Source organism: Pelodiscus sinensis, chromosome 19 (genome assembly GCF_052426305.1).
Source record: "Pelodiscus sinensis isolate ZL-2025 chromosome 19, ASM5242630v1, whole genome shotgun sequence".
Lineage (NCBI taxonomy): Eukaryota > Metazoa > Chordata > Testudines > Trionychidae > Pelodiscus > Pelodiscus sinensis.
In genome coordinates this window covers 24430746-24457696 of record NC_143070.1, presented here as the reverse complement: position 1 = coordinate 24457696, position 26951 = coordinate 24430746, and the positions used below count along the sequence as shown (strand labels likewise).

Genomic DNA, 26951 nt, shown 5'->3' with positions numbered 1-26951 from the left:
AGGTGGTGTGGGAGGCCTGGGATGAGTGAGACCAGACAGAACTGCCCTGACCACACAGAGATGCTGTTTGTGCTTCCCTCCCCGTGCCCGCAGAGGGGGGATGTGTTTTCCTTTCTCGTGTTTTCCCTTCCACTCGCATTAGTTGATGTTTAACAAGTTGCATTTGTTCTGAACTCTGTGCAGTGGCCACAGGAGGAGGCAGGGAAGTGTCCAAAGTGGAGAAGCAGCTCGAGCTCACCAGAGCAGGATAACCTGACCTCTGGCCTGAGGGATCACAGCAAGATGGGAGAGGGTTAGGCCCTGGGCTGCTCTCAGCTGCAGGGGCTGCAATCTCTGCCCAGATCCAGGGAAGCTGCTACCAGCTCCCAGTACGTGCAGGGCGAGGGAAGGCAGCCCTGGGGAGGGGGCTGAAGAGGAGTGGGGACAGATGAGGGGGAAGAACTCCCACTGCCGTGGGCTTCTGCCAGCCACTCGAAAAACTCCAGTCATGTTATTTCCTAAAGGTCTTCTAGGAATTACACATGGCCGACAGCAGGAACTTGATCAAATCTTGCACCCAGGAAAGCAGGATCCCAGCACTTACCTAAATACATAAGTCACAAGGATCCTAAGACCGAATGGGAGGACACTGATCACAGCCACACTTAGGGCACGTCTACACTACAAAGTGAGAGAGGCCTGACTGGCCTCAGCGCCTACAACTGCTGCAGTAATTACATCACTGGTATGTGTCTACACACTGCTCCTTGTATCGGCAGCACACATCCTCCCCAGGAGCACTTGGATCAATTGTCCTGGCACTGGTGTGGGTGGTTGCTGAGAGGCGGCTTCTGAAAGCTAATAGCAGTCAGCATAAAACTCAGCTCTGTACTGAAACCAAAATCACCCCCTTACATTGACTTTCTCCCTACACCCCTTGTGGTGGTGGAGTTACATCAAGCGGCAGGGCAGTTATATCAGCAAAAGCAACATTTGTTGTGCTTAAAAGAAGTACTCGGGATCTTTTTCAGAGGGATAAGGCAACATGCCACATTTATTGAATATACATAGAATAATCAATACTTATCATATACATATGATACATCACACTCATGCACTCTCACACATACACACAAGCACACTCCATCTTCTTGTTACCAAAAGTTGCTCCCCGTAACTGCACTGGCCAGGTGAGTTAGATGGGGGAGGGGTGGAGCCGGGCTTCTGCCCATCTGGATCGATGCTCCCGTGTTGACAAGACGAAAACCCGGGGTCCCTCTGCAAGATGCCTCCTATTTATCCCTCTCATGCAGCCAATTAGTCATCACCTCGCCTTTCTTAATGCTGCTTCAAAGAGAGTTCTTCCAAGGGCAGGCACTTGCTGCTTGACTACCAAGGCATCTGTCTGTCCAGTCTTCTTAATGAGCTCACTTTACAGGTATTGTCTTGGGTCTGGCTCCCAGACCCTCTCCACCCTGGCAACTGCTGCTGGAGGTGCTCCCCTTCCATTCTCCATTCACACCTCATTCATTTCAACAGGGCAACCAAGGAAAGGGGAGAGCTCAAAAGACATTTTTTCTAACAAGATCTATATCTAGCAGAAATGTTCCAGAGATTCTATAAGAACACTTAACAGAGATAGATCTAAAAGAACAAGATCTTAATACAAAGTATAATATCACAGGGATTTCTCCACACATTTATGCAAGGTGCATTACATCCACGCAACTCAGTGGTGCGGACCAAATCTCAGGCTCCTGTCAGAGGTCCAGGATGGCCCACCCTAATACAGTAACACTAATACAGACACAGACCCTTCCTGCACAACACTGCCACTGAAATAGTGAATAAAACAGATGGGAGAAGAGGGGACAGTGCATCCGTTATTTCAAAATGTCTTTATTTACAGGAATTGAGTGTGCGATTAGTGAGATGACCCATGCAATCTCTGAACGAACGATACCCTCGGCGTATGAGTGAGTCCCGGTGGAATCATTTCCCCTTGCTCACGGACACAGTGTGAGATGGGCTCCAGCCCCCCCAACCCAGAAGAAAGGGAAGATTTTCTAACCCCCAAAAGAGGCAGGGCAGTGGGCGGCAGACATGGGTCCCCTTGGGGGGCTGGTTGATGCATCTAGCCACCGGGCTGAGCCCAGCCACAGGCAGTGAAAACAGCCATGGGATGGTTCTCATTCCCACCTAGCATCCGTGCTGCGTGGTGACACAGCGTCACTGGGGGATTGAAATGACTGGGCTCTGGGCCCAGCAGGGGCTGCCAGGCTGCTCCAACCTCTCCCCTCTTTCGTTCCTCCCACCCAGCCCATGTTGGGGGAGGCTCCCTCCACCCCTCCCTGCCAGGGAGGGAACAAAACGAGATGCAAACAACCTGGCCCCAGCATCAGCTTCCTGCCTCCCCCTTCCACTGGTGCCATGTCTGCCAGGGGCTACTCTCATCCCCTGAACCCGTCTGCTCCTGCTGAATACGGGGAATGAAGGCCTTGGGGAACAAATCATGGCTACGCGGGGCATCTGGGGCAGCGCATTAAAATTCAGGACAGTCCCGGATTTTGGGGGCCATATGGTCAGCATTTGCATAACTGGTAGGATAACCATTTTCAAAGAGTATTAATGATTTGCTGTCCTTCTGGAAGGACGTAACAAGTGGGGTTCCCAAGGGGGCTGTTTTGGGACCGGTTTTGTTCAATATCTTCATTGATGATTCAGATATTGGCACAGACCAGTGGTCTCCAGCCTTTTTAACCACTAGATCACTTTTTGATCTATCTTAAACTCAAATACCCTTGCGTGGCTTCCTTCCTGCCCCTTCTCTGAGACCACCCCCTGCTCTACCCCTTCTCTGAGGCTTCACCCTGCTAACTCCCTCCCCCTTCTTCCCTCATCCTCACTCACTTTCACCAGACTGGAGTAAAGGTTCTAGGCCAGGGCTGGACAATAATTTTTTACCAGGGGCCTCTTTGGAAATTTTTGAAGTGGCCCTGGGCTACACAGAAAGGGGCAGGGCATCAAGCAGAAGGGGCGGAACCAAGATATTTCTGGGTTCCCCACCCCCAGACAATGATTGGTCGGGGGGGTGAGAGACTACCTTTGCCCCCACCCCATGTTCCCCCTAGGTGCCCATGTCCCTGGCGTGAGAGGAGACTTCCCATGCTCCCCTGCCACTAGGTGAACTAGGGGTGGGGGAGCACACAAAGCCTCCTCCCACCCTGGAAGGATTACACAGTGCTTTGAAGTGCCACATGCTGCTTGCACGATGGGGGCAGAGTGGAGAAGGCTTCACGTGCTCCCCCAACCCGAGGCCCTAACTGGCCTGGGGGCGGGGAAGTAGCAGGGCCCCCTGGGCCAGATCCACCTGCTTGACGGGCCCAAATCCGGCGCACAGAGGCCCTTTCGCCCACTCCTGCTCTAGGCCAAGGGGTTCAGCATATGGGAAAGGTTCCAGGCTTAGTCCAGGGTGCTGGATGGGGGTCCAGGAGGGGTTTCAGGGTGCAAAGTCTGGGAAAGAGTTTTGGCCCGGGGGATTCACATCTGGGGCAGGAGGTTGGGTGCAGGAGGAGGTTCAGGGCTGGGACAGGGGTTCAGGAAGCAGGTTCTGGCTGGGCACCACTTAACTGAGATGCCACCCGGGTGGTGGAGCAGTGGGGTTAAGGCAGATTTACTCCTGCCCTGGCCCTGCACCACTCCTGAAAGCAGCTGGCACGTACAATAGATCCCTTGCACCATGTGCTGCCCCTCATCCACTGAGCCCACAGCTTCTACTGGCCACAGTTCCCCATTACTGATCACTGGGAGCTGCAGGAGCCGTGTCTGCAGGCAAGGACAGCCTGTGGAGACCCCCTGCTCTGCCTCTCTCAGGGGCTGTAGGGACATGCCAGCCACCTCCAGGAGCAGCTGTTACCACAGGGATAATGACCCAGCCACGACAGGTTCAGGTTTAAGCGTAAGAGAGAAATGAAAGTTATGAAATGCACAGGCCAGTCAAAAACCCAAACTGACCCACTCTGCAAGCAGTAAAAGTAGCATCAACCCCCCATGTGTGTGTCAGGCCAGGAGATGAGAGAGAAGGAGAGTGTGCGTGTTTGTGAGAATGACAGAGACACACACACTGTGTGAGAGTGACAGAGATTTGCACTCCTGAGCTCCCTCCCTCCCCCTCTCTCTGTGTGGAGGAGTGGGGGAAGGAGGGACAGCCTGACATCAGCACCCCCCTCTACCTCCCACACCCTGCACAACAAGCAGGAAGCTCCCAGGGGGCAGCTCCAAGGAGGGGGCAGCAGGACAGTGGGTGAAGGGGCAACTCAAGTACCAGCTCTTGATAGCTTCCTGGCCAAACCGGTCAGGATCACCTGTTAGAAGTTCTGAGATCTACCTGCAGATCCCGATCCACTGGTTGGTGACCCCTGGTCTAAAGAATCCCTGTTCGGTGTCTGTGTCTGCTTAAAGTTGACTGGCTCACACTGTAAAGCAGGAGCAGCGAACCTGCGGCCCAGGGGCCAGATGTCACCTCTGGCTTGCTTGGGCCTGGCCACCCCCCAGCATTGGGGAGCCTGCATTGACTTTCTAGCCCCCCTGCCACTCCCTGTGGGGCTGGAACACACGAAATCTACTAGGCTAGGCTCTGGTGTGTAGGGAATGTGGAGAGTGTGTTTCTTTTTGTTTGTTTCTCACTTGTGTGTGGCCCCTGACTGATTTTTCTGAGTGTTAGTGGCCCCCGACCCAAAAATGTCCCCTACCCATGCTATAAAGTTTGCTCATGGAGGGAAATTGATGCATGAAATCACAGGGGAGAAAGGTCTGTGCGGTGGCCAAACTGAATGCATAGGTAGGGCAATCACACAGCTGGCTGCAGGGTCAGGAGAGGGGCCAAACAGCAAAACTGGCACAGGCAGCAGAGTTAGGAACCGGATCTGGGCACTGCCAGAAAAAAAATACCCCAGTGGGGGGAGCATTTACAGCAGGGCTACTCAACTTTGGAAGCCCCGGGGGCTACAATGATACTCACAGCACAGGCGGAGGGCCACAGCTTAAGTGTGGTTGTTGTATGTATATGCAAATATATGCAAATAACTTCATTCACACTGACGGGCATGAATACAAAGATTAAGGCAAGACTACACAACATGGAGGCCCCATTTAAGTCAGTTCTGCTGATATTAATAAAATGCAATAGTTACCTGATTTCCACCCATGTGACAGCACTTTTAATGAGCAATGACAGTTGAGGAATTGAACTACTAATACACATCTCAACAGAAGACCATTCTATTTCTGTTATAGAGCATGTTTCCAGTGGAGGCCATGTTCAAAGGGGCCCACCTGTGGGCCACGTGTTCAGCCCTGCGTAAGCCCAAAGCGTACCGTGGGCTGCAAACAAGCAGGCTATAGGCCGCATGTGAATAGCCCTGATCTACAGCATGTGTAACAATATTTTTTTACAAAAAACACCTCTGTCGTGTCCATGTGTGGAACTGATTGTTCCTTCCTAAGTGAAGCACTTTACATTACTCCTGATTGAATTTCATCCTCTTTAGCTCAAATAAAGTTGCTACATTTGGGTTCAGGGATTTCGGTTGAGGACTGGCCATAAGGTAAATTGAGTGTAAGACCTCTGCTTTACCATCTGTGCTCCCAGCTGCCAGCAACCTCTGTCCAGCAACATCCAAGAATCCCGGACCCAAGGTTCAACATGAACTTTGGTTTTTTTTTAGGTAAGTTGATATTTACCAGTTTTGGAAATAGTACATAATACTCATTGTCTAGGTCAAGCTGCAGATGCTGCAGCAGCACATTAGGAACTACATCACACACACAAACACAATACACTATGGCTACGTCTAGACTGGCCCCTTCTTCGGAATAGGCATGCTAATTTAGAACTTTGGAATAGGGAAATCCGCGGGGGATTTAAATATCCCCCACGGGATTTAAATAAACACGGCCGCCGCTTTTTTTCCGGCTTGGGGAAAAGCCGGAAAAGAGCGTCCAGACTGGCGCGATCCTCCAGAATAAAGCCCTATTCCGGAGGATCTCTTGCAAGTAGGAATAAGAGATCCTCCGGAATAGGGCTTTATTCCGGAGGATCGCGCCAGTCTGGATGCTTTTCTCCGGCTTATCTCCAAGCCGGAAAAAAGCGGCAGCCATGAAAATGCAAATGCCGCGGGGGATATTTAAATCCCCTGCGCATTTGCCTTTTCCAAAGTTCTACATTAGCATGCCTATTTCGTAATAGGCGGCCAGTGTAGACACAGCCATATTGACTCCTTTTTTGTTTTGGTTTCACAACAGTCCAGGAATTTAACTACTAAACACACATCAATCCAAACAGCACCATAAACCCAAACTACGTTGCAGGCCATGTGTTTAGTAGCCCTGCACTATAAATTCTTGGACTGTGGTAAAAGTTTCAGTTGGTGCTCAAATCTTATTACCCATCGGAGACTGCACATGGAAGAGAGACCCTATAAATGCCTGGACTATGGGAAAAGCTTCAGTCAGAGCTCAAATCTTACTGCCCATTGGGGGCTGCACATGGGAGACAAACCCCATAAATGTGCTGAGTGTGAGAAAAGCTTCAGTCCATGCTCAGGCCTTATTAACCATCGGAGAATCCACACAAGCGAGAGACCTTATAAATGTTTGGACTGCCGGTCACACAGGAGGCAGACACTATAAAAATGCCCTGAGGGTAAGAGACACTTCTGTCACAGAACCCATGTAGGATAAAAAAATGTGCAGGTTCCTCCACTGTGGGAAAATTTCAATAAGAGATCGAACTAGGACTGTCAATTAATCTTGGTTTACTCAAGTGATTAACTCAAAATGACTTAGTTTAAAAAATGGATCATGATTATCAGAGTTTTGATCCCACTATTAAACAATAATACAATACCAAATTAAATTTATTCTAAATGCGTTAGGTGTTTTTCTGTGTTTTCAAATATATCGATTACAACAGAAAACAAAGCGTATTCTCTTTATAGCATTTTTATTAGGGTAGTGGAAACTCTATGAAAGTGTAACATGCAAATATAGAATTGTTTGTGGGAGGTTATTGTTACGTAGCTAAACAATAAAACAATGTAAGTGTTGATCTTGCAAAACCATTACATCCTACTTCTTGGTCAGCCAATCCCTAAGGAAAATGAAGATTTTTCTTCCCTAGAATTACAACACTTAGCCTTGATCTACACTGGGGCTTTATTTTTTAAATAACCTCTCTTCAGTTAAATTCATAAGTGGAGTGTCCACGCTGCCACTTATTTTGAAATCTATACTCCTGCTTTCCTCGAGGACTAACACTAATTTCAAAATGGTTATTTTGAAATAGCAGTAATGTGGACAAGCTGGTGCTGCTATTTCGAAATAACGACTCCCCAGGGTAATTCAGACTAATTACTCCCCAGCGCTTTCAGGGGCTCTAATTCGAGGCTGTGCGTCCACATTATCGGAGCCTTCCCTGGACTAATTTTGAGGGCTCCCCATAGTAAGGACCCGCAATTTGAATTTGTTGAAGCAGGAGTTCTTAAGTCCAATTTTGTTATTTCAAAATCGTTCAGGGTATGTCTACACTGCCACCCTAGTTCGAACTAGGGTGGCTAATGTAGGCATTCGAAGTTGCAAATGAAGCCCAGGATTTAAATATCCCAGGCTTCATTTGCATCTTGCCGGGCGCCGCCATTTTTAAATCCCCCTTAGTCCGAACTCTGTGCCTGCGGCTACACGTGGCACGGAGTAGGTAGTTCGAATTAAAGATCCTAATTCGAACTACCGTTACTTCTCGTGGAATGAGGAGTAATGGTAGTTTGAATTAGGATCTTTAATTTGAACTACCTACTCCGTGCCGCGTGTAGCTGCGGGCACGGAGTTCAGACTAAGGGAGATTTAAAAATGGTGGCGCCCGGGAACATGCAAATGAATATTTAAATATTTAAATCCCGGCCTTCATTTGCAACTCCGCTTACCCTCATTACCCTACGTAGTTCGAACTAACGAGCTAGTGTAGACGTACCCCCAGGTAATACCCAAATAAACTAAAGAGGATATTGCAGCAGAGATTTCTATGGAGAGGAAGGCAGGATGTCAGACTGAGGAAGGAGTGGTATTAAATGATGCAGAAGCAGGCAGAGAGGGGCTATATCTTGATTACCAATTATATGTGGCTAGAAAGTTGAAAATCGCATGAATTAACGCAGCCAGAAGTTCAAAGAATGTTACAAAATCACATGGATCAAACGAGATTGGTTGATTCATTCTATGTTTTTTCACCTATGAATGTTCAAAGGTGCAGCGCTGTATGGGGTGTATGTGCTCTGCTGTCTAGAGAGAGCCAATCAAGATGAGAGTGAGGGAGAGTCACATACGTATGTTGCTGTGCTGGTTATGACACATGGACATTGTGACTGAACAGTCGGACAATGCCATAATGAATTGGGTTCAGAGAAATGTTTTGGATTTCTTGAAGTGTCACAGCTGAAATACACATGATATATACAAATGTAAACTTGTCAAATGTCAATATCGACATGAGGGAAGAATAAAGGTCAATAATTCCATTTCTAAAAATTGATTTTTAATAAAAAACTGTTGAAATTTAAAGGAAAATGTTGTGCCGACACCTTGATACAGTAACACGTTTCTAAATTAGAAGACATTTTTTCTTTCATGTTCGACATTGAGATTTCACAGCAGTAGAAAACTGAGAGAAGTGAGGTCCCATCCCCCCTCCCGTACCATCTGTGCTCCCTGGCCCAGGGGACGGGGCAAGGTGAGGGCAGCAAACCCCACCCACTGTCTGGCCGTGTTTCTTACCAGCCTCACCCTGTGCTGGGGTGCAGTAAACCCGGGGCGGGGGGGAAAGGCAGCCTGGACTCCTTCCAGCCAGGGGGTCCCATTCACTCAGCCTAGGCTTCCATGTGTCTGATTTTCCACTGAAGGCTCCAATTGCAAAGGGAAAGGGGCAGTGACCAGTTGGCACAAAATGTCCAGATACCTGCAGTAACTAGCCCCTCCCCTGGGAGGAGGGGCCAGTCGGTGCCGCAGGGTCACTGTTGGGGGCAGGAAATCCCTCCCGCCTGGGCCGGCACCGGGCAGATGGTCAGGGGAGTCGCGTTGGTGCCCCCGGCGTTGAGATAGGGACAGAAGAAAGGGCGGAGCGTCCCGGAGAAGGTGCCGGTGAAGGTGAAGAGATGGGACCTGTCAGTCACATTGTAAAACGAGACCTCGCCCGCCTCGTAGTCCAGGAAAATCCCCACCCAGCTGGGCCTGGCGCTCACGGGGAGTGGGGTCGGGGGGGAGGTGAGGGCCTCGTATCCCCCGTCCCTCAGCCACACGACCCAGTATCCATCCTCAGGAGAGAGTGTGACCTTCCCCTTCCGGCTCACAGATTCCCTGCAAACCCCCAGGTCCCAGCCTGTCTTGTCTCCCACCTCCACCTCCCAGTAACGCCTCCCACCTGTGAAGCCTGCAGCACCCAGGACAAACACACAAGTGTCAAATCTCTCGGGGGTGTCGGGCAGATCCTGGCGGGTGTCTCCGTCTCTCACACGTTTCCGATCCTCAGACAGGATGAGTTTGGGATTTGCCGTGTCTGGATCCAGCGTCACGTCCACTGGGGAGAGAGTCACAGAGTCAGGGCCGGGGGCAGGGGCGGGTCCCTGGGGTCAGCGGGAAATTAACCTCCCCCCCCGTTAATCGCTGTGTGGGGGGGTCTGAGGAGAGTTAGGGCCCCTCTGCCGGTGAGGAGACACAGAGCGGGAAAAGGGCAGGAGGAGCGGGGGAGGGGCGGCAAGCTGCAAGTGGGGGATGGGGCAGGGTAATGCTGGGAGAGGAAGGGGAGGGGCAGATGATGGGGCAGAGGGGGAGGGGTGGAGAGGAAGGAGGAACCATAGGGCCAATGTGGGGCAAGAGGAGCAGGCACAAGGCCACAGAGGGGTGAGAGAAGGGGCAGTCCCCAGGAGGGCTGGGTGGAGGGGCAGATGCAAGGAGGGCAGAGGGAGGGGTGGGCCCCAGGGGGCAGAGGGGGAGGAAGGGAGCAGAGGGGCACAGGGGCAGACAGAGGAGTGTGGGGAAGGGCAGGCCCTAGGCAGGCAGAGGGGGGAGGAGATGTGGGCACCAGTGCAGCAGAGATGGGGTGGGGCCTACACCAGAGGACCCAAAGGGGGGCCCAGGGAGGAGACCCCAGGCAGGCAGAGGGGCAGAGGGAAGAGCAGGCCCCAGGGAGGCAGATTCCCAGGAGCGCTGTGAGCGAGACACAAGGAGTCGTCCTTCCGCTCTGCCCTGCGCTGATCAGGCCTCAGCTGGAGTCTTGTGTCCAGTGCTGGGCCCCACATTTCAGGAGAGAGGTGGAGAAATTGGAGAAGGTCCAGAGAAGAGCAACAAGAACGATGAAAGGTCGAGAGAACATGAGCTAGGAGGGGAGGCTGGAGGAATTGGGCTTGTTTGGTTTGGAAAGGAGCAGACTGAGAGGGGACATGAGAGTGATTTTCAGGTACCTGAAAGGGTGTCACAGGAGGAGGGAGACAAATTGTTCTCCTTGGCCTCTGAGCACAGGACAAGCAGCAAGGGGCTTAAACTGCAGCAAGGGAGGTTGAGGTTGGACATTAGGAAAAACTTCCTGCCTGTTGGGGGTGAGACACTGGAATAAGTTGCCTGGGGAGGGGGGGGCTGTGGAGTCTCCATCCCTGGAGATATTGAAGAGCAGGTTGGACACACACCTGTCAGGGATGGTCTGGATGGTGCTTGGTCCTGCCGTGAGGGCAGGGGACTGGACTCGATGACTCTCGAGGTCTCTGCCAGTTCTGTGACTCTGACGGAGGTGAAGGCAGAGAGGGGCCTCAGGGAGGCAGAGGAGCAGTGACCAGAGGGGCTTGTACCAGGGGCTGGAGGGGGATGAGGGATGCAGGGTCAGGGGGGCAGAGGGAGAGGGGCAGGGAGAACTAAGGGGAAGGTGGAGGAAATGTGAGAGGAGGGGGCAGGTAGCAGGATGGGGGTGGGGGAGAGGAAAGGGGCTTGTGCTGAGGGGAGGGGGCAGGGCAGGAGGAGAAAGGGGAAGCAAGAAGGGGCAGGGTGGGGGAGAGACAAATGCCGGGGGACAGGGATGGGGAAGGCACCAGGGCAGATGGGGGGAGAGAAGGTTTTATTTGCAGTGGGTGGGAAGGGTGGGTGCCAGGGGGCTAGAGAGGCACTGGGGGAGGGATTAAAGGCAGGGGGCAGAGGTAAGCAGGTGGGATGGCAGCAATGGGGCAGGGGAGGGGCAGGCACTAGGGCTAACGGGGATCAAGGGGGAGACAGTGAAGGGAACGGGAAGGAGGAGTGGGAAGGTGTCAGTGGAGTAGGGCTGGGGGGAGGGGACAGGCTTATGCTGGGAGAGGGAAGGGGAGGGGCAGACGAGAGGAGCAGAAGGGGGTAATGGCGTCAAGAGAAACAGGTACCATGAGGACAGAGGGAGGGGGGTGAAGGGAGGGGCAGGTTCCAGCCGGGATTTCCCTAGGACCTCTGGGGGGGTGTACAGCAGTGCTCCCTCCAGTTGTTCCTAGCCGTGTGCGGAATACATTTTATGATGTGCACTGAGGCGCACCCAGGAGACACACGGGCTGTGGCCATGTGAACGCTCTGCTGGTCCACTGGGCAGCTCCTGACTCTCCCCTGAGAGCGCAGGGCGGGTGAGACAGCAGGGCCCGGACAAGCTCTCCCAGCTGCTGTCTGTGCCGGTGTCAATGGCGCTGATGCGGCTGCCCTGGCTGAACCACTCGGCTACGTCTAGACTGGCCACAAATTCTGGAAAAGGGATGCAAATCAGGTAAGTCAGCATAGGGAAATCCGCGGGGGATTTAAGTATCCCCCGCAGATTTAAATAAACATGTCTGCCGCTTTTTTTCCAGCTTGGGGAAAAGCCGGAAAAAAAGCATCTAGACTGGCGCGATCCTCCGGAATAAAGCCCTTTTCTGGAGGATCTCTTATACTCAGGTAGGAATAAGAGATCCTCTGGAAAAGGGCTTTATTCTGGAGGATCGTGCCAGTCTAGACGCTCTTTTCCGGCTTTTCCCCAATCCGGAAAAAAAGTGGCGGACATGTTTATTTAAATCCGCGGGGGATATTTAAATCCCCCGCGGATTTCCCTATGCTGATTTACCTAATTTGCATCCCTTTTCCGGAATTTGTGGCCAGTCTAGACGTAGCCTTAGTGTGTAAACAGGGTCTGAGGGAGCCCCTCCCCCGGGACAGCTCATGAGGAGCCGGATTGGGATGATGCCAGGCCCAGCCTGTATTGCCAGGGACACACCTGCCCTGCCTGGGGCCTGGCCCACAGAGCTGGGCTGCCCGGGATCCGTTCTGCCTGGGGCTGGGCACAAACCACTGAGGTGCCATGTGGGGTCAGGAAATGTTGGGACCCTTTTAGTGTCTGAGTGACAGGCAGCAGTAGAGCTGGGCTGGGCCTGCCTGGGGGAGGGACCCTCAGCACCAAATCTGTGATGGGGCTTGTCAGGGCTCAGCTCTGGCCCCTCTGGGCTCGTCAGTTCCCAGCCCCGGCACCTCTGGGCTTACAGTCCTGCAGTGCCCACAGACTAACAGAGAGACGACTGATAGAAATGTAGCCGTGTTAGTCTGGTGTAGCTGAAACAAAATTAGTATCAGAGATCCTAATTCAAGCTACCTATTCCATGCCACGTGTAGCCACGGGCCGGAATTTAAAAATGGCGGCGTCTGGGAAGATGCAAATGAAGCCCAGGATAGCCTAGGGGGCTAGTGTAGACATACGCAGAGAGATGACTAGATTTGTTATTGGTTTCTCAGGTGCTACAGGAGCATGCGTTGTTTTTTGAGGGTTTTTTAAGATACAGACTCAATTGGCCCCTCTGAGACCTCTGGGCCTGGCAGTTCCCAGCCCCGGCACCTCTGGGCTTGGCCCATCAGTTGGGAAAATAACAAACATGCTGGAGCCCGGCCCCTCTCTGGTGACAGGTTAAGCCCTGGCCGCCCCCACACGCCCTGTGCTGGGGAGCAGGGTGGGGCTGCCGGGGGCTGGTGAGGGGAGGGCGGGTGGCCCAGGGGTTTGCCGGCCCCTCTCTCCCGAGCAGACAGAGCTGCCTGGGCCGGACGGAGCCTTTGGCTTGGGTCAGTGACGGCTAGAACTGCAGTCACAGAGCTCTCAGGGCCGAGCCCTGCTGGGGACAGTGTGCGGGTGAGGGGGAGCCCGGCCTGCACTAGCCACGAGGTTCTGCGCTCAGAGCTGCCATCGCCCAGAGCTGGTGGGACCTTGAGGGACTGGCTGAAGGCACGTGGAGGGGGGGCAGCAGAAGGTGCCGGTGCCAGGCCGTTGGGGACAGAGCAGTAGAGGGAACGGTGGCGCAGCAAACAGCAGCAGCCAAAACATGGGTCTGTAGGACTGTTTCAGAGACGTCACTCCAGCGCCCTGCTTAGTGCCTGGGAACCGGATAGAAAAACACGTTTCCTAGGAGGCCAAGACTTTTCAAATCCATTCATTGCCAAGGCTGTTGTGTCACGACATCGCTAACGCGACAGGCCAGTGTCTGGGGGAGTTTCTGTATTAATGGTGTTATTATAATTAATATTTATGCAAAATCAGCCATATTGGGCCAGACCCCTGGTCCCTCTGCCCAGTGTCCTGCCTCCTGCCACTGCAGCGCCTGGAGCAGCCAGAGGGAATGAGCAGAGGAGGGAATCGTCTCGTGATCCCTGCCCTGTCGCCCACTCCCAGTATCCAGTCCACAGAGACTAGGGACACTCAGAACAGGCAGGCGCATCCCTGCCCACCCTGGCTCAGAGCCACTGGTGGAGCGACCCTCCGTGAACGGATCTTGCCCCTTCTGACCATGCTGTGACTTTGGCCTTTACACCCCCCCCCCCCCCCCCCCGGGCAGAGTCCCGCCGGCCGACTGCGCTGCCTGAGGAAACGCTGCCTTTGTGTGGGTCAGTCTCGCTGCCTGGTCACGTCACTGGGTGCCCCTGGCCCCTGTGTGCAGTGAAGGGGAAATGACACTTCCTGACTCACGTTCTCCCCAGCTGCCAGCATCCTCCAGGCCTCACGTGGCCCCAGGGGCAAGGAGGGGGTGGGAGACTGGCCGGCCAGGTGATGAGGGGAAATAGAGAGGTGGGACATGGGGGGCAGACCCCAGGGGGCAAAAGGGCAGCATGGGGAGGGTGGTTATCAAGGGGGAGGGGCATGCAGGGCAGGTGCCAGGAGAACAGAGATGGGCAAGGGAAGGAGCAGTACCAGGGGTGGAGGGGGAAGGGCAGAGCAGAGGGGCAGAGACAAGCAGGGCAGAGAGGAGCCGGGCAGGCACCAGGGGGCAGAGTGGGGACAAGGGAACAGGGGAGCAGAGGAGGGTGGAGAGTTGGGTGAGGAGAAGGGAGGGCACAAGGGGGCAGAGGAAAGGTGAGTGGAGGGGCAGGACCCAGAAGTTAGGGGAAGGTGAGTGGAGGGGCAGGACCCAGACGGGAGGGAAGGGCACCAATGGGCTGGAGGAGGAGGGAGGGGAAGGAGCAAACATCAGGGGGCCCAAAGGGGGCCAAAGGCAGGGACCTGCGCTGGGAAAGCAGCGGGGAGAGATGGGCCCAGGGGGCCGGGGGAGGGGAGCACAAAGGGGCTGGCACCAGTGGTTTGGGGAGCGGGAGGGTGCAGGTATCGGGAGGCAGAGGGGAGGGGAGGGGCAGGCACAGGGGGTCAGGGAAGGGCTCATGCTGAGGCCTACGTGGGGCAGATGCCAGGGGCCAGAGGGCACAAGGGGCGGGAGGAGGGGCAGGTGCCAGGGGACGGGAGGGCAAGGGAATGGGGGGGATGTCAGGGGCTACAAGGTACAAGCAGCAGGTGCCAGGGCTCAGGGGTGCAGCCTGGAGTGTGACAGGCACCAGGGCCAAGAAGGGGCCAGGTGTGAAGCAGCTACTGGAGGCTGAAGGGGGCGAGGGAAGGGAGGGCACCAGAGGGCAGGGGGAGGGGCAGGTGCCAGGGGACAGAAGGGGGAAGGGAGGGGCAGACAAAAGGGAGGGGGAGGGGAGGGAGCAGTGGGTGCCGGGGCAGAGGAGGTGAAAGGAGGGGACATGAGGAAGATGGGGGGTGGGGCAAGTCACATGTGAGGGTGCAGAGGGGCGTGAGGAGAACCGGGGGCAGAGGGCGGTGAGGGGCTGGGCACAGAGAAGAAGGAGGCAGGGGGCAGGTGTTGGGAAGGCAGTGAGGGAAGGAGGCGGAACCAGGAGGCTGTGGGGAGGGGAAGGGAAAGGGCAGGTGCCAGGGGGATTGAGGGGTGGAGCGTAAGGACGGACATAGGAAGGGGAGGGGACAGGCCTCCACCACCCCAGCCCAGCCCCCCCCAGGGCTCCTAGGAGGGGCAGGGCAGTGGAGGATGGGAGGGGGGTGCAACTGCAAACCAATGGGCTGTTGCTAATGAGGGCAGTGGGGAGGGGGAGGGGCAATTCCCCATTTCCTGCCCCTCCACCTGGGAGAAGCTGCCCTGGGGCCAGTCCCAGTTCACACCCACGTGGCTGCGCCGGGCGTTTGCACGGGGGCAGGTGCATCGGTGCCAGGGAACCCGGCTCCCACGGCCTCAGACACTGCTGTGCCGGGGCCGTGCCCCTCCCCTCACTGAGTTATGGGTCAGTAATTGCAGGTCGCTGGGGCTGGGGGCTGGACTCTGGGTTCCCAGGTGGGGCCGCCCCACTGTGCTGCAGAGCCAGGCTCACCCCCACGCTCTGCCCAGGGCCCAGGGCCGTGTTTAGACCCAGGGAGCATCTGCAGCAACAGAGACTGAGGGACCCCACGTCAGACCCCCGGAGCCCAGCGGTTCCAGCCCCCACCTGAGGGGGGACCCACATTCCCATCCCTGCCCTGCCCCACACAGGGATGGGACCTGGGGCTCCCAGCTGGGTCCCCGCCCCTGGGCTACAGGCTGGAAGGGAAGCGGCGGCACCTGGCTCTGTCCATGGACACTCGCCAGCAAACTCAGCCTGGGGCCGGGAGCAGTTTCACTGGACCCCAAATCGAATTGTTCTGCCGATGAACCATCAGCACCCGATTGCCCAGCCCCTCTGCAAACCTGCCTGAGCAGCTGAGGCGCCCAGGCCCCAGTGACCGGCAGGGACGGACTGTCCCCAGCCCCAGCCCCACAAGGTGACGGGGAGGCCGGGCTCAGGGCACCAGCTGGGACACTCCAGGGTGGCTGTGAAATGTGCCCTGGCCAGGAAAATCCCCCCCCCCTCCCAGTCCAGATCTCAGCCCACAGACCCGGCTGCCAGTGGAGACTCGGCTCCAGCCTGAACTCTCTGCCCAGAGCGACGTGTCCCCTGGGCCCTGCGAGCGGCACAGACCCTCTGCCGCTGCCCTGGCGTCTCCCAGCGCGGGCACTGGCCACAGAGCCCCGCCCAGCCCCTGGGGTACAGGTGTCCCCAGTTAGCGACTGCCCCAACCTCCCTCCCCCTGACTCCCCTCACCCAGCCCTGGGGCAGACGCACTGGAGACTCTCACACCAGGTGCTGCAGACACGGCAGGTTTGCCTACATACCCGGGCAGCACCACCCATGCGCCTGAAGAGAGACACAGACACATTCCCAGGACCCCTCTGTGCAGCCCCCAACACATGGGCCCAGGCCAGGCCTCCCAGCACCTGCTCAATGGCCTCAGGGAGGGTCAGGGTGATGGGGCCAGGTCAGATCCCTGGCAAGTGCCAGCAGGTGGGTGTGAGCAGCAGGCAAATTCCCCAGCACTGAGCCCATCAGCCTCCAGCTACCGCACAGCTCCCAGCCAGGTCCACGTGTGTCCTGGGGCCCCAGGCTCTGCCCTGAGCCCCCGGCACCAAACAGCTCGATGTCCCAGGGGCTCCACTCACCTGCAAATCTGTTCAGAGCTTCCCTCAAATCAAGACAAATTTTATACCCGCGCTGCAGGTCAGTAGGAACGGGTTCGGGTCCCTGGAGCTTCATGTTTTCACTCCTAGGAAGCAAACATCCCAGAATCGTCAGCTGCCCTGCACTGGCATCACCACAGGGCCTCCACCAGGAATATGAGGGAAGGACACGCACCTGCTCAATGTGCTTTTCACGTCCTGAAAGGAGAAAGAGAATCGATGCTCTGTGTGAACACCAGGGGCATAAATCGGAGCGATTCCCCACCCAGGCAGCAGCATTTCATACAGAGAATAGATGAACCCCCCCACCCTGTCCCAGGCTGCACTGTTCTGCGGCAAAACCTCCTGCGTCGTTTTGCATTTACACTCAATTCATTGTTTGTAGGTCGGACGGGAATTTAGTTAAATGATTCTTCTTCCTAGGAACCCCGCCTCTGTATCCGTGTTTAGCGACTGGTTGAGTCCAATGCTCTGGAGTCACAGGGATGGGTTTAGCCCAGTATCATTTTTACAACAAACATTTAATCTCCCAGGGCCTCCCTGGATCTCCATGATTCCCCTCCCACCCAAACTGCACCGTTTGGAACCGAGGGAGCCCTTGGCCCAATATTGTCTGTGAGCACCGCACATAGCACATTTATTCCCATTCTTGGGATCCAGGCCCATGGATCTGAGCTGTAATTCTGGCTGGAGGCCGCGTTTCGATGCGATCTCACCTTCAGCAACTCGACAACCGGCTGCTGACACTTCCCCTCCATCTCTGTGATCAGCTGCTGCAGGGAGGCACTTTGCTGGGAGAGTTTGGTGACATTTTTCTGGAGCCTCTGCAGAGTCTCCCGCTCCTCCTCCGCCAGCCTCTGCAGAAGCAGCTGCTCTTCCTCCCTCAGCAGCGTGTGCAGCTTGTTAAATTCACCCGCAATCATCTCCCGCTTTGCCTGCACTTTACTCTGGAGAAAGGAAAATAGGAAAGACACAGAGAAAACACCAGTCAGTTACAGGCTGGGCCTCTGTCTGTGAAGCAGGGAGAATCAGCTCTGAGTGAGGTTGTAAGGACAGTTACTTCTTTGGGAAACACACCAGGAGGTTTCAGTGAGGTAGCTGTGTCAGGCTGCTTCAGCAAATGCCATAAGGAGACCAGACTCCTTGCTGTTTGTACCATAAAGGGCTGGTTTTAGCTCAGAGTGAACAGGGCCAGTCCCGTAGCAGGGTTATCCAGGGTGCCAGGTAAAGCCGCCGTCTGTTATTGCAGGCGGAATGGGATGGACATGGGAGAGAGAAGAAATCGAGAGAACAAGAGAGATGTATGGGGAGGGAAGGGGAGCAGCACAAGGCATCTGTGGGGAAGGAGAGTTGGGTGCGCAGGGCTGGGCACTCACACACCAAGCGGACCCATCGAAGCAAGATGTGGGCGATGCTCATTCTTGACAAGAGGCTCCCAGGGCTGCATGTTCAGCATTGAGGGCTGGTGCCAATAGCCCTGTGGGTGTTGTCCTGGGGCTCATGTGGGTGTTGGGCCCTCAGGGCGTTGCCAGGGCTGGCTTTGGCCTCACCCAGCCTGGCCACGTGCCCAGCGACCAGCCAGCGTCCTCCTCAGACCTCTACACTCTCAGCGGGGATCTCGCTATAACTGGCCGGGGAACCAGAACAGACGTTCACTCCCTGGCTACAGACAAGGCCAGGGAAGGTCACAGGAGCAGCAGCAGGTGACTGGGATGAGGGGGCCAGACGATGGCAGCAGAGGCTGAGACCCGCCCTGGCTCTGGTCGTTCAGGGGGTGTCCCGGCTGCAGTGGGGGTGTCGATGGCACCATGGGCAGACACATCCACAACTAGCCTTGATCTGCCAGAGCAGGTTCATAGCCTCGTCCTGGAGCTTTCAGCTCCTTCGCCCCGGGAACGCTGCCGGAGGAAGGGCTCGGGGAGAGAAACCCAGACACCCACCTGCCACTCTGTGGTTTTCTTCTCCTCTTTAGACGTCAGTGCCTGGGCCTCCTCCAGCTGCTTCCTGAGCGGGCCCAGGGCCCCCTGGAGTTTCTCCTGCAGGGCATCGTGGGAGACAAACAGCCGTTATCTGCCTGTCTGAGGGGCGGCGAGCGCCGTACACACCGGCCGTACACACGCAGGGACCCGGCCTGGAAGGAGGCAGCCGCTCGGCTCTGCCAGCCCCAAACGCTCCATGGAGCAGAGATGCCCGGCTCCGAGCAGGGGCTCTGCCTCACGCAGCTACTCATGGCAACTCCACCCTCGTGTGTTAGCCCAGGTGCCACGTCCCTGCACATGGGCCAGAGGGGAAATGGCTGGGGAGCCCCTGAACGGTCCCTCCAGCCAGTGAGAGCAAGGAGCTGGGACAGGGACATCGCTGCACCACGCCCCAGACCCAGATCCAGATCCAGCTGGAGGGGCTGTGGGGCCGGGACACCTCCCCTCCTTCCAGGACCTGCCCTGCCTCTTCCCACCCCTGCTCTGTCCCCACCCCACTCCCTGCCCCCAAGCCCTGCCCCTGCCTGCCCCACTCCACCCTGCCCCTCACATGCCCCCTCCCCCACCCATTCACCCCTTCCCACAGGCCCCCTGAGTGGTTACCGGGAGGGGCTGGTGCTGGCAGCAGGGGTCGAGCCTCCCACGCTCAGCATGGTGACAGGAAGCGGAGCCACCCGGCCTGGCTCCCACTTGCACTGCAGGTGGGGATGGGGAGTACCGTGGGCTGGGGCTGGGGGCTCTGCGTCCTGCCACCCCAGTGAAGTGGGGCGACCTGACTGGGAGAGGGCAGAGCGTTGAAGGCTGCTGGGTCACTCACATCCCATGGCTCCCCCCAGTAATTCTCATGCCCTCCCCCCCAAAGCGCAGGGCCCAGAGTTGCTGCCACAAACAGTCCTATGGTTGGGACGGAAGGAACTAGACCCACACTCCGCTCTCCTCTGTCGGCCCAGGCTTTTGCAACACCAGGGCAGCCCCATCAGTTGGCCAGGGTGGAGCTTTGATGTGGCTGGAGACCCCAGGGGATGCACTCGCTCTGGGGGAACAGACACCGATAACTGCTCCTGGGCTGTGGTAACCCTGGGTCCCCTTTGACAGTCACCCGGCAGAGCGACGTGCTCCTGTCCTGTCAGCCCCGCTCTGGGCAACCCCCTCACGCCCCTTCCTCAGCCCCCTCCAGGCCTCCCTATTTCACTCTTCCCTCGAGCTCCCTCCTCTCCCTGCCCAAGGGCCCAGGACGCGCCTTCTCACACCCCTGTGATGCTGCTGCAGGGACACCCTGAGCCAGGAGCCGGCAGGGGCTGGTGAGAGAGAGGCAGAGAAGCAGCCTTTGCATCCAGCCAAACAGCTTTCTGAGGGTACGTCTACACGGCACGGTTGTGGTTCTTATCTGCCTCTTTTGACTATCCAGTCTGTAGGTGCTTATAGACCATTTGTTTTTCCTGTTGCATTCCAGCTCAGCTTTCCCCTTGATATTCTTATACCCACTGCCTCTTCTTGTCCCCCCTCCCCCATTTTTTCCCTTCTCCATCCCCCACCCCCTTCTCTCTTATTTATTTTAGTTCTGGACATACAACACTCTGGTCATCTGAAGAAGTGGGTTGTGCCCACGAAAGCTCATGATCCCATCTATATGTTTTGTTAGTCTATAAAGTGCTACCAGAGTATTTCTTGTTTTTTAAGTTTATCCTGCACAGACTAACTTGGGTACCCCTGAAGCATCTTACTGCGAGTTACGGTGCGGTGGAGACACACCCTGACAGTTATTTTGAAATAACTGGCTTGCTGTGTGGACACGCACGACGTTATTTCAGAATAATTGACGTTGGCTACGTCTAGACTGCAGCCTTTTTCCGCAAAAGCTTATATAACCCAAGCGCAGAGTAGAATATCTCTGCACTTAATTTGCATAATTAATTAGCAGCCATTTTTGCGCAAAAGCCTTTTGCGCAAGAAGAAGCAGTGTAGACGGCTCCTTTTTGCACAAAAAAAAGCCTCTTGTGGAAAAATAGCCCCTAATTAATTATGCAAATGTAGCATGATGATATTCTACTCCGTGCTTCATTTGCATAAGCTTTTGAGGAAGAAGGTTACCGTCTAGACGTAGCCCCAGAGTTGAACTTTCTCTGAGTAGGGGTTTGCTGCTGCTGGCGGTGACTTGGTGGGAGAGTGGGGGAAGGGCCACATAATGGCTGCCCAGTTGCCCTGGGGTGTGGCCTCGTGGCAGGTGGCTGCTCCAGGTGCCAGCTCCAACCCCAGCACATGGGGCAGCCACCTGCCTTGCAACCCTTCCCCAGGAGCAGCTGGGCAGCCACCATGTGGCCCTGGCCCCCACTCTCCCACCGAGCCCACCTCCAGCAGCAGTTTGCCTTCCACGTCCCAGGACGGGGAGTGCTGGGGGGCTCTGCTGAGCCGGTGGGTGGGATCAGAATTCTTTGTGCGCCCCTAGAGGGAACTTAGCTCAGGGGAGGGGTGTAATTTGCCAGGGTTACTAGGTGGGGACTTGAGCTAGTTCCGTGTTGAAAGGGAACCCCCAAATATTGAGCCCAGCCCTGGTTGCTGCCCACTCCCTGTGGCAGGCGGGTGACAGGTGCACAGAGAGCAGCCGGCCCTGTTCTCTCTGTCAGGGTGTGGGGACTTCCAGTGTCAGGCTGAAACAAGTCTGGATCTTTTTCCACTGCCCCTCTGAAAACCAGCCCCTTTCATTTAGCTGCCTCCCTTACAGCAGCCGGCTGTGAACTGTTGTCCCTGTATTGGGAGGGGGATAAACCTGGGGTCTGCAGGGCTTTAATTAGGCACAGTCAGCAGCGTCTCCTACCTTGTACTCCTGGGCAGCCTCCTCGACGGGCACCACCGTGTGGGACTTGTGGTCCCGGGATTTCTCACACACCAAACAAATGGCGGCTCCATCCTCCTGGCAGAAGAGTTTCAGACGCTCCTCGTGTCTCTCACACCGACCCTCCGTTCGCCCTGCCCCGGGCTGTGGGCCCAGCTGCTGCAGCTTCTGCACGATGTTGCTCAGCTGGGTGTTGGGTTTGAATTGCCCCTTCTGGAACGGGGCCCTGCACTGGGGGCAGGCTGGGGGGTTTGCTCCCTGTTGCTCACAGTGCCGGGTGAGGCAGGCTCGGCAGAAGTTGTGCCCACAGGCGACTGTTACCGGCTCTGTCAGATACTCCAGGCAGATGGGGCAAGTGGCTTCTTCTTGCAATTCCCCTGCTGTCGCTGCGGAGGCCATGGCCATCGGGCGTGTGCCTGCTCTGCCGGGCGCGGGCTTGTGCTGACGCTGAGGGAGAAGAAGAAAGAGGAGGTGGAAGGAAGGGGAGGGACAAAACATGAAAGCGAAACTGAAAAGAGGGGGCAGGGCAGAGAGAAGGGGGGAGGGAAACAGAACAGGAATTAAACAAAAGGAAAAACTATGCAGCACTTTAAAGACTAACAAGATGGTTTAATAGGTGATGAGCTTTCGTGGGCCAGACCCACTTCCTCAGATCTGGAGGGAAGAGGGGAAAGGGGGGGGGGAGAATAGGATCACATCTGGTCGGTATTGCTGCAAGTCTGGCAGGGACAGCATATCCCCTGCTCCACAGGCAGCTTTGTGTGTCTAACCCACGGACGTGGGGCCTAGAGCGCTGAGCACACGTCTTCCCAGATGTGCCTTGTAGGAGCCTAAACACCAGCTCAGGGCCTGTGTTTTTGCAGTACATTTCCCCAGACCCTGTGCTGCTGGCTCTGGCGATGTGTAGGCGGCTTCCCTCTCCCTGTTCCCACACCTGTCTCCAGTCTGCACTGGGAGCTAGTCCCAAGCCAGGGGAAGATGAGTGGCTGGCAGCCGGCCGGCCGGTGTCCCTCTGGCAGCGGTTCACACAAAGAGAGGCCTTTGCTCCGAACCTGCTGCCTGGTGGGAACTTAAGGCAGCGGGAGCCCCTCCCCGTTCCAATCACCCTTGTGCAGGGGGGTAGAAGGGATGTGACCTGGGACCTGCCACCTATGAGGTAGAGCCTCAACCAGAAGGGCCACTGGAGATGTTGGTTGGGGAAGGGTGGGGGGTAATTTTAACCATGATTCCAAGTGTGGGCAGTGAGTGAAGCTGACACTTGGGGAGGCAGCAGCAACCCTGCCCAGGCCCCGCCCCCTTCCACTGTCTCCCTCATCTCTCCCCTCCCCTAATTGCCAGGCCAGGGCACTGCTCACCTGTGGGGACGCTCTGAAGGGCCCTGGCTCACATGGAAGGGGATCTGTTCCTCCGGGCCATTTACTGCTCTGCCCAGGGTTGCCAGGTGTCCGGTTTTGAACCGGACAGTCCAGTATTTGAGCTTCCTGCCCGGGAAACAAATTGAGAAAATATCAATGTCCAGTATTTTCTAAACAAGATGGAATGTCGATTGGGATGTCATGTCACGTGTGTCCGGTATTTTTGTTGAAACCATCTGGCAACCCTACGGGCCACTTAGCCGGCCCTGAGGACAGGCTGGCACAGGGGGCCTGCTGCCGCAAATGAGCCAGCCCCCCCCGCAGCACACACACTGCACACACAGCACAAGGCTGGCTGGCCTAGCTGCCTCTTTGTCCAGCCCTTTGTAAAGTGAGGATGGAGGAGGCCGGGTGGGACCCTGCTCTCTCTACCCGTCTCTTCTGGCAAACAGCTCCAGCGTCACACAGTGGGAGGAGGAGTTATCCCATCAAGTCCCCACTTGACATTCTCTGGCCGTCCAGGAGCAGCGGCTGCTGCATGAATGAAGCAGAAAGGTTTTGGAATTGTCAAAAAAACAGTTCCCAAAATTGCCCTTCTCAGCACTTTCCATCTGCCGACCTCAAAGCACCTCACCCAGACCAATGGATTTACACACTCCTGTGAGGCAGGCAAGAGTTGTTATTATCCCCTTTAAAAATATCAGTGGAAAAGCTCCCCTTGAGATTAAGCCTTAGATGATGGGCCAACGTCACACTGGAAATCTGGGACATGAAGCCCATTGAGAAGATCCCAGATCTTCCCATTTCTAGCAGAGGGGAGCACAGGCCACTGGCTGCACTGAGGTGGGGAGATCACCCTGAAACCCCAGCTTCCCCAGTACAGGGGCTCTGCAGTGTGATGGCACCTGGCCCTGACAGAGGAAGGGCCGGCCCTGCCCCTCTGTGCCAGGCATAGTAGGTGGGGCTGGGCAGTGATGGGGTGTTGGGGCTACTCTGACTCTGGTGGGCAAGGGGGCCTCAGCCTCTTATGTGCCCCAAGAAGAGGGCTTCCCCAAATGGGAGGGCAGGGGGAGCACACCCAGAGCCCACAGTCTCTTCATATCGCAGGGGAGTGCTCCCATCACTGGGCTGAGCACGCGGAGACAGGCACCTTCTCCTCCGGCCAGAGTCCTACCAGGCCTGGAGCTGCTGGCCCACCACTGAGCAGACCTGCTGAATTGGGCCCTGAGGGCCAGGTGAGCACAAGGGAACCAATTTTTTTCCATGTTCTCATTCTGGTCAGACCCCTCCAGAATCCCCCCTCCTGCTGTACGGCATCTGGAGCCATGCGGGATGAGAAAGCCGGCCAGGGCCCCATCCTGCAACCCCTCCCAGTCCAATCACCGTGTTGGTCCCAGCGGTTCTGCTGTGTCTCAGGGCTGCAGGGGAAGTGAATGGGGGGGGGGGGGTTCAGGGGCTTGTGGTGGCTGGGAGACTCTGCGCTGAGCAGCAGGGGCAGGGCACCATGGTCAGGGCTGTTTGCTGCCCCTCCTGCTCCAGTGTTTCCTTTTTTGGAAGGAGCTGGGCTGTGGCTGAAGTGCATGTCTGGGACTGCCCCAAGCCAGCCCCCACGCCCCCATCCGCATGGTCCAGGACTGCCTCAGCCCCAAGCTCCCTCCCCATGCTTCCCACACACACTCCCCAACTCCATCCTGAGTCCCCCATGGCCCCAGCCCTCTGCCCTGACTCCTGCACCCCAACATTGCCAGCCCCCTGCCCTGAGCCCCCATAGCCACACACAACCCAACCACCCGCCCTGAGGCCCCCCCCCCCCCGCTTCGGACTGGGGTGTGACACTACCTGTCAGACATTTACATTACTTTCACCTTTTCCTTGCCTCTGTGCAATGGTGTGGGTTGTGGGGTCCAGCACAATAAAAGGGTCACTCCCAAGAGCCTGGCTGAAGGCCTGGCACAGACCAGATCCTGTGTGTGCTTGACAGGAAGTCACCTCTTATGCTGCTCTGTGCCAGACTGACCTGCAGTGTCCTAGCGTGGGGCGTTCGCTCCAGCCCCCAAATGGTGCTTGTGACCCTTTTCAGCAGAGTCTGGGGCCTTTCCTGGTGCTGGTCAGACCCCAGTAAGGGAGTGCCATGTCTCACCACCAGCACCACCCCTGGACCAGCCAAGTGTGGCTGCTCAGAGACCAGGGAAACCTGCCCAGGTTTTTAGCAGTTCCAGCTGAGCTGTTAGGATTGCCAGATACCTTCCAAAAACTGGCAGGGGAAAAAATTGGTTAAGCAAAAAAAAGGGGGGAGGGGCACCAAATTTGTTGAGCAAAAAAAGCCCCTTGAGAGCAGCAGCAGGCCCCTGTTCCCGCCCTCCCCGCAAATGCCAGGGGTATGGAGGGCCCAGGCAGGGGCAATTCACACGCGGAGGGGGAGATTTTCACAGGCCATGGGGAGTTGGGGGGGGGTCAATGGGGCTTGTGCTCCGGAATCCCTGGGGCGCTCTAGAAAATCTCCCGCTCCCAGCCCCACTAGCACCCGGGCTGCGCCATCCCTCGCCCTCTGGCCGCGGAGCCGCAGGGCAGCGAGTTTCTGGTGGTGGCGCAGCGCGCCAAGGGGACCCGGCCGGGGAGACGCTCCCAGCCGCGCTGCGCTCCCGGCGGCAAAGCCCCGCGCGATCCCCGCAGCAGCGGCGCCCGGGCGGGATGGGGAGCGGGGCGGCCCAGGGCTGGCTCCAGCCCTCCGGGGAGATTTAGGGACGTGGTGTGAGTGTCGCGGGGGCGCTGGGCGCAGCTGCCGGGACCGGAGCCCGCAGCGTCCTGCCCCGCCCTGCTCTGAATAGCCGGAAAGGGAAAACTTCAACCGTAAACAGTCCGGGAGCACTTGGACAAAACATGTCGCCGGGATCACGAGCTTTCCCGGGCACCGCCCGCTTCCCAGAAGCGCCGGGAAAGCTGGTGAGCCCAGCTACGTGTGCGAGGCTCTAAAGTGCGACGCGACCCTGGGCTGTTTTCCAAGCTGCTCCTGTTACAGACTCCGCTGCCCCCCAAGCCGGAAAGGAGGAGCCCTTGGCCCCCGCAGGCTGGATTCCCGGCAGCCACGTGAGTTCCCCTCGGCCCCAGCTCCTCGCCAAAGGGAAGCGCTGGAGGCGGAGGCGGGAAGCGAACCGGCCTGTGTCCCGCTGGCGGGTCACGAACAGCTGCCTCCACAATTCCATGCCTGGGGCTACTGAGCACGCGCCGTGAGAGCGGCTCCCGCTGCTGCCCGTTTGGTCCCCGCTCTTTCCCGCTGGGGGGTCGCAGCGGTGTGAGCCGGGACAGAAACGTACCAGCCTGGGGGCACCAGTTAACTTTCTGGTGGGGCAGAGCGGGGGCTGGAGGGGAAAAATCGGGGGCAGGGGGTTGATTGGAGCTGGGGTGAGGCGGTGCCAGCCCCTGTGTCAGGGTTTTGCCCCCACACAGAGAGGAGCAATGAGGGTGGGTAGCTGTTACTCAGGGTACCTCTAGGTACTGCCATGGTGGGTGGAGCAGAGGTCAGGGGGATTCCAGCCCACTACCCTGTGCTCCAGATGCTGATACCATATCCTCTTGGCCAGGTGTGCACGTCTGGGGGTGGAGGGGCACAAAGGGGGCAGACAGGGGGACAAGAAGAGGAGCAAAGGGCAGTATTGGGGGACCGTGGAGCTGGCAGGTTCAATGGGGCTGCAGGTTGGGAGTGAGGGGCCCCACAGACCCAGTGTTGCAAGGACACAGGTAAGCTGGGAGGTACAGAGGCAAGTTGAAGGGGGCTGTGGGTCAGGAGTGAGGGACACCACAGGGCCCAGTTGGCAGGGGCTGCAGACTGGGAGTGAAGGGAACCACAGTGCTGAGATTGGCGAGGCTCAAGAGCCACAGCACAACCAAGACAGGGGAAAAGACTCATTCTGGGGGCATCTAAGGACAAGGA

At 56.7% G+C, this 26951-nt stretch overlaps 2 protein-coding genes across 2 annotated transcripts in view; one reads left to right on the top strand and one right to left on the bottom strand.

The window, feature by feature from the left end:
• LOC142820483 (butyrophilin subfamily 1 member A1-like) overlaps window positions 1-26951 on the top strand; it is a 646031-nt gene that overhangs the window by 355531 nt on the left and 263549 nt on the right. The window lies entirely within an intron of this gene.
• LOC149522313 (E3 ubiquitin-protein ligase TRIM39-like) lies at window positions 7878-22139 on the bottom strand. Its single transcript, XM_089771083.1, has 6 exons — window positions 21648-22139; window positions 18794-18889; window positions 17570-17800; window positions 17029-17051; window positions 16836-16939; window positions 7878-9604 (listed from the first exon to the last, which is right to left on the bottom strand). Exons 1-6 carry the CDS (start codon window positions 22068-22070, stop codon window positions 9039-9041), a joined length of 1443 nt encoding a protein of 480 aa, XP_089627209.1. The 5' UTR covers window positions 22071-22139; the 3' UTR covers window positions 7878-9038.

What these genes read in the sequence shown, in the direction of transcription:
- LOC149522313 (XM_089771083.1), bottom strand. Translation starts at nt 22,070, where the DNA reads ATGGCCATGGCCTCCGCAGCGACAGCAGGGGAATTGCAAGAAGAAGCC. An exon ending in AGAAAACCACAGAGTGGCAG is followed by an intron (nt 17,801 to 18,793) that starts GTGGGTGTCTGG and finishes TCCTTTCTCCAG; the next exon opens with AGTAAAGTGCAGGCAAAGCG. An exon ending in CGGTTGTCGAGTTGCTGAAG is followed by an intron (nt 17,052 to 17,569) that starts GTGAGATCGCAT and finishes TTCTCCTTTCAG; the next exon opens with GACGTGAAAAGCACATTGAG.